The 11722-nt window shown below is 38.9% G+C and overlaps 1 protein-coding gene across 1 annotated transcript; it reads left to right on the top strand.

Moving 5' to 3' along the window:
- The first annotated feature begins 6946 nt into the window (after positions 1–6946).
- Positions 6947–7894, top strand: LOC118581981 (vomeronasal type-1 receptor 3-like). The gene has a single exon (XM_036184372.1). The coding sequence runs from the start codon at positions 6947–6949 to the stop codon at positions 7892–7894; it is 948 nt and encodes a 315-aa protein (XP_036040265.1).
- The last annotated feature ends 3828 nt before the right edge of the window (positions 7895–11722 follow it).

The following is an 11722-nucleotide window of genomic DNA, read 5'->3' as shown; positions in this document are numbered from 1 at the left end:
CTCCTGGGGAACAGAGAGCATGTTCTCTGGGGTCCTGCTCAGTGCTCAGCCCATTGAGTGGCTGTGGTGATCTCTGCCACTACAGGAGGACTAACTTTTAATGACTTTTCAGATCCCAAAGTTGACTCTCTGGTGTAGCTTAACTTGGGGAAATGTGTGTTCTCAAAGGTACCTGGCCTAGTTAGCTTAATAAGGTCACCAGGAGACTCATTTTAGAGGTGGGAGACTGTTTTATTGTTCTCTGGGTGCCCAAAAATGATGCACTAAAACAAGGCTATTGATGCCTCAGATACCATGGGGGGGCATGCCCATAGGGAGGAAACATGCTACCATTCTGTGTGTCTAGGAAGCCTTTTTAACACACTTGTCTGGGGTGCAGTAGCCTCCAGTGAGGATGGCAAGACACTCGGGCCTGAGAATGAGAGGGAGGTATGTCCCTTTCTCTGCCTCCTTCTGTAGATTATGATCTTACCAGGCATTCTGTCTCATGTTTACTATCAAATATAATGTTTCTTCATTCTTATTTTCTCTCCATCTGTTTATCTTCATACACAGTCTTACCATCTTCTTTCCTTTTTCTGTCTTAGCACATGTTCTAGCCAAGGACTCAGTCATGATTCCTTACAGTTCTAGTGTCCTTTATGGGAAGTTGCACCCCAGGACCTTTTCTATGTCCCTGAAATTTCCAGAGGTACTGGTGCAGGATCCCATGATCTCATCTTATATATAGAATTACTTTTATTTTATGTGCATTGGTGCTTTGCCTATATGTATTTCTGTATGAGAGTGTCAGATCCTCTGGACAGGGAGTTACAGACAGGTATGAGCTGCCATGTGGGTGCTGGGAATCAAACCTAGGTCCTCTGGAAGAGCATCAAGTGCTCTTAACCACTGAACTCTCTCTCCAGCCCCATGATCTCATCTTTTAACAAGTATTTGCATTTCCCAACTGCTGTCTACATTTAATCCTGATGCTGTGTCCTTCATCCTGGGCAGTGCATACTCTCACAGTGGGGTAGGGTGGGGAGTGTGTTCTTTGCACGATACTGGCTATGTTCAAGCTCTGCTTTCTCCAATCATCCATCTCAACACATGTATTCTTTCCAGCAAGGTCAGGAATGTGACAAATAAGTTCTGCACTGCCAACTTAGCTTTGAGGACTGCCTTAGTCTGTACTTGTCTTGAAGTGCACTTACATCTCCACCAAATGGAAGAGAACTCTGCTGGACACAGCAGCTGTGTTTGAACAGCCAGTTACTTTCAGGACTAAGAATCTATCATTTCACGCTTTCCTGGCTTTTGGAGTTGCTGGCTTGAGAGTTGATGTTATTCTCACGTGGCTATCTTGGTAGGTGGGTTGGAAATCTCCACTTATAACACCTAAGGCTGGTTCTGGGGTTCACATTTCTGGTATCTTGGCTTTGATGTGTCTTTGTGTGGCTCCTCTCTAGCGTGTCTATTCAGGGTTTGTTTGGATGATCATTCCTTTAAGTCTGTCAAACACTGGATCTAGTTTTGTTGGTTAACTTACTAGTGCCTGTAGACTTTATCTCACCCTGCTCTACCCCACCTTGTATTACTTGAACATATTCCACAGATCTGGACATGCTCATTCTTTTCATTACATACACCTTGATGTACTGTATTCTTGATGTCATCCACCAACCTGGAAATCTCTTCTCATCTGCTTGGTATCATCTGCTGCCAAAGCATTCAGCTGTGCTTCTGATCTGATTGATTGGCTCTGTTACTCACAGCGTTTCTCTTTGCTCTCAGAGTCTCAATTACTTTGCTCATTTTTCCCTTTGTGTCTTTAGTCACCTTTCCAAGTGCTGCCCCTTTCATCTATCCAGCTAATTTTCGCATCTCTGCTCTGAATTGATCTGCTTACTTCACTCATCAGTTTGGGCCCTGCATGTGGCCATGGATCCTGTGTAAAGTAGGACTCTGGAATGGTTTTCAGACATTTCAGCCCTCCTTTTCTTTGATTCTGGTGGTGGGCTCTTCTGTTTGAAGGTGTGATGATGGTAGATGCTTTCTCACATTTGGGTGTGTGGATATGTGTGTTGAGTTTTGCACATTGTTAGGGTGGATGTTTTTCTCCTCTAGGTTTTATTTCTCATTTGTTCCCACTCCTTTTGCTTCTTTGATTTTATGTGAGTCTGTCCATGTGCTGTGTTCAGCTGAATTTATGTTTCTTACTTCAGTGGGGGTTTGGGGGCACAGCAACAACAGCAGATACAAGATTGACAACTAGCCCAGCTTAACCTGCAGTAAGAGCAATTCTGCTTCACCTGTGGCCCCAGTAAGGTCCAGAGACAGTGGCAGTAGAGAGCACTTGTCTCCAGGTGGTCTCTTTCTAGGCAAGCCTTTAAGCAGGACTATATCCAGTTTAAGAGTGAGGATTTCATCTTCCTTTGAATCTGCTCCCTAAGGCAGGGAGTTGGTAGGGAAGGCTCCTTCTCAGTCTGTTCACTCAGGACATTTACAGAGACTCAGCCTCAGGCTCTGGGGTCCCTTTCAATCAAACATGACATATCAAGTTAAAAATATGTCCCCCAGTCTGTGCTGCTTTGGCCCTTCCTTAGACCCTGGGCACATCCGTGCAGCCTGGCCAGTCTCCCTTCTGTGTACCTGAATATTCATCGTGTATTTCAGCTCTGTTGCTAAAAGAGGCCATGTCTTCTCTAGTTTTCCAATATCTCCTTATGAAAGCAATCTAGGTGCATTAGTTCCCTACAAATCCTGACCAGGGGCCAGGATCTCATGGATGCTACAGGATTTGTACAAGGAACTTCCATTGTTTGTCTTGTAGATAGGAGCTTAAATGTATCTGTGTCCACCCTGGTTTCTGGGTGAATCACATGGCCCCTATCTAAGATCTTGATCTGAAAAACCAATCTTGGAATAAAGATCCCCTGGAAGGTATAGATTTCACCCCACATTGATGAGCATGTAACTTAGCCTGGTTGATTCGGGTTCCATTGGAGTGCTGACTAGCCCTGACTAGCTCCACCATACAGCTCAGCTGGACTGGAGTTGAGTCACTGGGTTCCTCTTCGGCCCATAGCTGAATCCAAGGTCCACAGCACTGTAGCTGAAGATTTTCCTGTGTCCTGCCTCGTCCTGCAGCTGCTCAGACATAAGTAAATACACAGAGGCTTATATCAATTATAACTGCTTGGCCATTATCTCAGGCTTAATACTGACTAAGTTTTACACTTAAATTAACCCATAATTCTTGTCTATGTTTATCCATGTGTCTCGGTACCTTTTTTCAGTTTTGACTTGTCATCTTGCTTTCTCTGTGTGTGGCTGGTGACTCTGACTCAGCTCTTCCTCTTCCCAGAATTATTTTTGTCTGCTAACCCCACCTATACTTCCTGCCTGGCTACTGGCCAATCAGCGTTTTATTTATCAACCAATCAGAGAAATACACAGAACAACATCCCATAGCACATCCCCTTTTCTTTCTAATCAAAAGGAAAGGTTTTAACTTTAATCTAGTAAAATTACATATAATAGAACAGTTATCAAACAGGAATTATAATTACAATTAGTCCATTTGTATTTGGCAAAATTAAAGAAAATATTCTAGCTATCCTATATTTATGAGTCTAAAGTTTCATATCTATCTCTTTTCATAAACAAGAAAAATTATAACAATAACTATTTAGTCTTCAACTACATCAAAGACCTCAGAAGGATAAAATATTACCTAAGTAAACAGGAAATGCACTGTAAGCAACTCCCAATACTCTGGAAATGACAGAGACAGCTGGCTGCCTGGACATTCACCCAATATTCCTCTGCAATGTTGGGGCATCAATCTTCACCTATAGGTCTAGAGTCTCTTAATTGCTTCTCTCTGTGTCCTATAATGTGTCTGGAAGTTTATTCTGCAAAGCAGGAAACTGAAGGACCATCTTGCCTTGCAAAGTTCAGTGGTCACCTTCCTATGGGTCCTGCATGTCCAGTTTATACAATATTTTGTCAAGCAGTCCAGGCAAAAACAGTTTCTTGCTCAAATGGCTAACTTTTGCCATGAAGAAGATAAACTCCATATAGAGTGTCTTTGATGCCCATCATCTTACTTGAAGTAATTGGTGTTGCCAGGAGCAGACATGTCTCATTGTCCAGAAAAGTCTTAAGTTTTTAAAACAATTTAAATGCCATATTCTGTAGATCTTTGAAGTGTTTGAAGATTACCTACCTAATTGAATTATATCCATGTATACTAGAAAACTTAACATAAGTTTGACTATCATAGAAGACTAATTATTAATCTGTATTTCTTATTTATCTGTTTCAATTTCAAATGAGCTGCAAAAACATAATACCTTAAACAAGAGTAGAAATATACACACAGTATAACAAAATTAACTTTAAATTTGTATCAATAAAATAAAATCTATATCCACTTAAAACAAGTTACTACTTAAAAGTAGGTTCAATAATCTACCCTCTTATCTTATCATATCTATATCCTATCCTCCTTTTCTTTTTTAAAAAGATGTTGACAATGACCAATAACAATTGAAACCAATCTCTAAACAAAGACAAATATCCATAATCCAGTTTGTGGAATGTATGCATAGTTTTCCAGGCTACTTCCTACTGATTGTTGGTGCTGGTAGTCTTACAAGGATCCTGAGAAAATTTGAGATAACGGTCAAGTCCTGGGAAGACAAGCTATAACCTTTGTTGATAGGTACCATCTGTTATGGTTCAGGAGGTCCTGCTTGACCAAATTTGATCCATCTTAACCTGGAACAAATCCATAGTCTCCTGATTTCTGCAGAAACAAAAGCAGAGCCTTGTTTCCAAAGCAACATATCCTTAGATCCAAATTTTGAAGTCAAGATACCTTTAAATTACATTGATTAGAAAGAAAAGGGGAAAGTGCTGTAGGATGTCTTTCTGAATGCTGTGAATATATGTTGTTCCCATTGGTTAATAAATAAAGCTGTTTGGCCTATGACAAAGCCGCTTAGAGGCAGGCGGGAAAAGAGAGAGACAGGAAAGAGAAAAGTGGAGTCTAGAGAGACATGAGCCAGCTACCCAAGAAGCAACATGCGTGGGACACAGGTAAAGCCACAGAACATGTGGCAATACATAGATTGATAGTTACAAGTTAATTTAAGATATAAGAGCTGGCTAGCAAGAAGCCTGAGCCATTAGGCCATCCAGTTTGCTAGTAATATAAGCCTCTTTGTGTCTAATTGGGTATGAGCAACTGCAGGACTGGACGGGACACAGGAAAACTTTGGTTACACAGCACTGCTTCCTGTTTGCAAAGAGGTATGTTTAATGCTTGGTCACTGAGTGACTATATATCATTGCTTTCACCTCTCAGGACATCTCAGGGTCTATAGTTTGAAGTTTTTATGTTTGTAATTCCCCAGCTGATACAATGGTATCAGTACCATTGCAACTAAGCTTGAGAATGCAAAAATTATCTTTCCATAAAGGCATACAAAATATCCACACAAATGTGTAGATTTCTTATGGTGTTCACTTGGCAAGACACTTCAATTCTTGGTCAGATTAGGTGTCTCCATCATGGCACAAATGCTGGTTTGGGCCAGAAAATTCTTGGGTTAAGATTTGTGTTTTGTATAGTTGGATTGTCAGGGATAGTTTTCTCTCTCCCCATTCCATTTCAGGAGTCTTTACAAGTTGTGTGAACCACATTTGTCCCAAACACTGACTTTTGACTTAGAAAGTAAAGTTGGAGGTAATGAGCTAAATGTCTCTACCTGGATAGCTCTGATAGGTAATTGTTGAACTGATCTTTGTCCTGACAGAGTTGTGTAAGAGAGTTTAAACCAAGGTTAGAGTAACTAATAGCCACACTCTTGTTCTGAACTATAATGTTCTATAGAAATGTCAAGTAATTAAGAATATATTGGTTTAGAGAGAAGTTACAAGGGCAATAGTAAAGCCAGTATACACAGGAGACAATTCACTGTCTGTCTGTCTTCCTTTCTTTCTGTTGGTTGTTGTGGTTGTTGTTTTGTTTGTTTGTTTTTGTTTTCAAGACAGGGTTTCTCTGTGTAGCCCCGGTTGTTGTGGATCTCCTTCTGTAGACCAGGCTGTCCTTGAACTCACAGGGATCTACCTGCCTCTGCCTCCTGAGTGCTGGGATTAAACATGTACCACTATTGCCAGGCCAGCGTTTATCTTTCTAGAACAGGGTTACTTCACTCACGATGATTGTTTCTACCTCAATTGATTCATCACCAAATGTCATAATTTCATTTTTCTCAACAGCTGAATGATATTCATATAGATGTTACATTTTCATTATCCATTCATCAGTTGATAAACATCTAGGTTGTTTCCAATTTCTGGCTATTATGAATAGAGCAACAGTGAATATGGATGAGCAAGTGTCTCTGTGGTATGAACTAGAGTCCTTTGGGTATATGCCCAAGAATGATATAGCTAGATTTTATGGTACATCGATTCCCAGCTCCCTGAGGAACTACCACACTGATTTCTGTAGTGGCTGTACTAGTTCCCATGTCCACCCTCTCCCTGCATCCTCCCTGGCATGTGCTGTCATTTGTTTTATTCATCTTGGTCATCCTGACTGGGCTAAGCTGAAATCTCAAAGTAGTTTTAATTTGCATTTTCCTGATGACTAACGATGCTGGACCATTTGTCTTCCATCTTTGAGAATTCTCCATTTACTCCTATACTAAAGTGTCATGAGGTTCCTTATGAGTTCTTTAACCCTGACTTTTCTACTCTCAGGCTCTCAGAAATAATGGAATCCAGTTCCTGGAAGGGTCACCTCTGAGCTTATCTGGTGTTCTTGTGCTTGTCTATCAATCACTGTATTCATCCACCTAGTCCATTAATTTTAACCTCACAACATCATGCATTTATACTTGGTTGGTTTGCCTTGTCCAATCAGAACACTGAAGACTTCCTTAAGATAATGTTCCTAAGAGACCTAATTTCTGGATTCTTCCTCCTGTCAGAAGTTTTCATTGGATTCATAGGAAACTTGCTGCTCTTTGTACTATACATGTACACCTTCTTAATTCAGCCTCATCTGAAGAAGCCCATAGATATGATTTTCGCACATCTGACGCTTGTCAATGTTTTGAGCATTGTGTTCAGGCTGATACCAGATGTCATGGCATCCTTTGTGGTCAAGCTCCTTTCCCATGATGTTGGATGTAAGGCAGTTTTGTATGCATACAGTGTTACCAGGGGCCTTTCCATCTGTACTATCTTGCTACTGAGTGCATTTCAAGCCATCACTGTCAGTTCTAATCATTCCAAGTGGGCATGGATTAAATCCAAGCTTGAGTCCTATATTTTTCCCTCACTCCTCTTCATCTGGATCATCAATACATTTCTCTATATTCCCATAGTTGGAAATGTAAAGGACCAAATCAACTTCACTGTTGTGGGCTCTAGATATTCCCAGATATACTGCCAAAGTAACCAGGTTCGCTATCACACCACCATGTCACTTATAACTGCATTAATAATTAGAGACATCCTGTTTGTGTTTCTCATGATGTGGGCCAGTCTCTACATGGTGACCCTCCTGTTCAGACACAGTAGGAGAACACAGCATGTCCACAGTTCCAGTGTGTCTTCCCAGGCCTTGTCTGAAAAGAGGGCCACACACAGCATCCTTCTGCTTGTGGGTTTTTTTGTGTTTTTCTATTTCTCAAACACCTTTGTCACCTTCTATTCACTTCACAGACCTAAGAGCAGCCCAGTATTGGATCTGATTAGTGGAGCTTTATCTTCAGGCTACCCAATCATCTGCCCTTATGTTCTGATGAACAATAGAAAAATTATTTCCAAATTCATGTCTTCCTTTTCAAACTTGGAATGTACCTTTTCTACAAGAGGCTGTCATGGCTAATCTGATACTCCAAACTCCCCTCTGCCAAAGAGAATTCTTTACCACATCTGAGCAAAATAACCATGGAGATCTTAATATTCAACCAGTAGGAACTGGCAGATACTGCACTTGGTTTTTTTTTTCTTTTATCAGTGAAGAGATTTATTTTTTGGCATGGTAATCTATTAATAAGGAAGACTTTCTTTTCCATCTTTAGAATGCTGATCTTATACTAAAATTTTCTAAGATAGGAATTCAGAAAGACTTTGTTAAGCCATAGTACATAGTAAAACAAGCAGGATTTATAAAACTTTTAAACTCTTATTATTGGTAGATAGAGATTAGACAAATATATAAAGTACAACTAAGACAAACTTTCAAAAAATTCAGAATTATTCAGAGTTGCTTTCATTTTAAATAAGAAAAATAATAAAACAAGATTTAATAAAGTGGACTGCAGAAATTGCTCAGAGGTTAAGAGCATTGGCTGTTCTTCCAGAGGGCCTGAGTTCAATTCCCAGGAACCACATGGTGGCTCACAACCATCTGTAATGAGATCTGGTGCCCTCTTCTGGCGTGCAGGCATACATGCAGGCAGAACACTGTATATGTAATAAATAAATACATATTTTCTTTAAAAATTTAATAAATTATACCATGTTAACTACTTTTCATTATAGAGTAAAATAATAATGTATTCAAATGTAATGATTTATAGTTCTTTAAAAACCACTAATGAAATTCATCCATTTTAAGTATGCTTTCTGTTTAAACTATTGATTTGTGACTTTGATATAACTGCACTGAGCTATGTCCCTTGCACTTTGAAATAAAACTATAAATTAAAATAAACATAGTAAAGATGTGATAATGAAAAGCTTTTGTTTATTTATTTGTTGGTTTGTTTTGTTTCTGATTCCTCTTGATTTCTTTTTCCAACCAGGGAGCCTGCATGGAATTGGCCTAGGTGCTCTCCATATATCTGACAATTGTCTAGCTTGATCTCCTTGTAGGATTTCTAACAGTGGGAGCAGTATTTGTCTCTGGCTCTTTTACTGGCTTTTGGGATCCTTTCCTCACACTGGGTCTCCTTTCCCAGCCTTAATACATGAGTAGATGCTTATTCTTACTGCAACTTGATATTCCATGTGCTGTTATATCCGTGGGAAACTTTCCTGCCTTTTTCTGAATAGAAACAGAGGAGAAGTGGATGTGGGGAATGAAGGAGGAGGCAAAGGGGAGGTTGGGGAAGGGTCTGGGAAGAGAGGAGGGAGGGGAAACTGTAGTTAGGACATAAAATAAATAGATACTGCATTTCTTAAAACACAGGGCCTCATGCAGGGTTTCTTTAGATTTTTTTTTTTTAGTATGAGACTTTGAAGCTTTAATACCAAAAGGATAAAGACTAATAAAAAATTAAAATTTCTCATATAATTATTTTTAAATTGTGTCTTGAGTACATATGGCATATAATAGTATTATAAGTAATTTTATCAGCTTGTTTGGACTCTTTCAAATATTGAGAGTACAAAATTTACTTCTACATTTATGATTGATCTTTTATAAAATTGTGCTTCCCTGGGAAATTTTGTTGTTGTTGTTGTTTCCAGACAAGATTTCTCTGTGTAACAGCCTTGGCTGTCCTGGAACTCTCTGAAGACCAGAGTGGCCTTGAACTCACAGAGATCTGCCTGCCTCTACTTCCTGAGTTCTGGAATTAAAGGCATGTGCTACCAATGCCCAGCTTCCCTGGGAGATTTTTATAAATTTGATGAACATGTCATGAGTGTTCTGGGCACTATATTCATGACAGGAAATTAATAACTGAACAAAAAATGAAAAATGAGAGCAAAAAGATTCTATACTTATAGTATAGAAAAAGCGTACCTTTGCTGAGGAGATGTTTCTGTGGGCAAAAGCACTTACGATGCAAATATGAGACTGGAATTTGCATCTTCAGGGCCCATGTATAAACCAAGTGGGCATGGTGGCCTACCTATTATTTTAGATGCAGAAGTAGAGACGGGGGATCCACAGTGGAAGCCAGATAGCAAGACTCGCCTTTTCAGTGAGCTCTGGGCTTGACTGAAAGACCTTTCCTCAATGGGTAAGGTGGAAAAAAATGGAAAGTGATGTCTAACATCAACCATGGACCTCTACGTGCATGTGTTCATTCTTACCTGAGTATGTATGTATACACACACACAGGCAAACCTGTATACATGCTCTTATAATGATAGCCACAAATACATTGTATGGGTGCTTTGCAATTTAACTCCAGCCTGTAAAATTAATTTCAACTAAATGCATCCCATAACTCTTCATCAGGTCTGTGTGAATCTCAGTTTCTTGTTGTCATTTGCTTTAAATATTTAGTTTGAAAAATTCATTGATCATTGGTGTTATGCATTCTGACCCTGAAAGTCTGCCCCACATAGTTTGCTATTCCACTAAAAGATTCAGGGATATGGTAGAGCTGATATGTTATTTGAATCTTTGCCCAGCTGTTTTTTCTTAACTGTTGCAAATAGATTCCATGTTGGCCATAACATAAATTTTTTAAGATTTGTTTGTATTTTAAATTATGTATATAGTTGTGTGTCTATGATTGAGTATGAATATGCATGGGTGAGCAGAGGGCCAACAGAAGCCACATAAGGACATCGGATACCCTGGAACTGGAGTTACAGCCATTTGTGAGTCTCCAGATATGAATGTTGGGAACTGAACTCAGGTCCTCTGGAAGAGCAGTGCATGTTCTTAACTGTTGAGCCATCTCTCCAGTTCCCTGTCACATTCTTGGATGAAAATTTGTTTGGTTATTCTGTTTCCCACTGTCTCCCATCTTTCTATGATTTATCGAGACACCAGCAATTTTTTTTTCTTTGAAAATATGAGTTGTGGAAAATAGCACTGTAGTTACTGGGGAATTTTGTATTTTCATACAAATTTTAAGGCTTATTTCCTGTTTCTGTGATTGTTGTCACTGGTTACTTGTTGGGCATTGTATAGAACCTGTAAATTGCCTTGGATGATATAGGCACTTTCACAATATTCTGCTGACCCATGAAATAGAAGATCTTTCCATCTCCTTTTTTTATTTTATTTTATTTTATTTTATTTTATTTTATTTTATTTTATTTTATTTTATTTTATTTTATTTTATTGGTTTTTCAAGACAGGGTTTCTCTGTGTAACTTAGCACCTTTCCTGGAACTCGCTTTGTAGACCAGGCTGGCCTCAGACACACAGAGATCCACCTGCCTCTGCCTCCCAAGTGCTGGGATTAAAGGCACACACCACCAACGCCAGGCTCCATCTACTATTTTCTTCCTGATTTTCTTCTATTTATTCTTCTTATGTAGAAGATGTTAAGATCAATACATAGTGTACTACTATGTATTTTATTATGTTATGTATTGTTCTTTTAGTTCCCATTTTACTAATTTCTACCCAGATATTTACTATTTACTTTAACTTTCTAATTTCTAAATTATCTGATGCTCTGAATAAAGTTGACTATTGCATGAGACTTTAGTCCACCTCATTTATAGGCTCCATTCTCACAGATCTCAATTTCCTAGTTAGGGAAAGGGAAAGAATATGATCAAAATATATTGTATGGTTGAAAAAACTTCAAATAAAAAAGTATGTTGTTCAAATTCTATATAGGTGTGTATGGTCTATAGTAACTCTTCTATTTATTTCCAGATTTATCCTATTATGGACCAATTCATTACAAGGACTAATTTCATTTATTTTGTAGTGGAGACTAAAATAATAATACAAAACTCAATAAAACAAAATGTTGGTTCATTGAAAAATAAGATCTACACACCCTTAGCCAAA

Source organism: Onychomys torridus, chromosome 1, assembly GCF_903995425.1.
Source record: "Onychomys torridus chromosome 1, mOncTor1.1, whole genome shotgun sequence".
NCBI lineage: Eukaryota > Metazoa > Chordata > Mammalia > Rodentia > Cricetidae > Onychomys > Onychomys torridus.
Note: the sequence above shows the minus strand (reverse complement) of the source record. Positions and strands in the feature narration are given on the sequence as shown.

What these genes read in the sequence shown, in the direction of transcription:
- LOC118581981 (XM_036184372.1), top strand. Translation starts at nt 6,947, where the DNA reads ATGTTCCTAAGAGACCTAATTTCTGGATTCTTCCTCCTGTCAGAAGTT.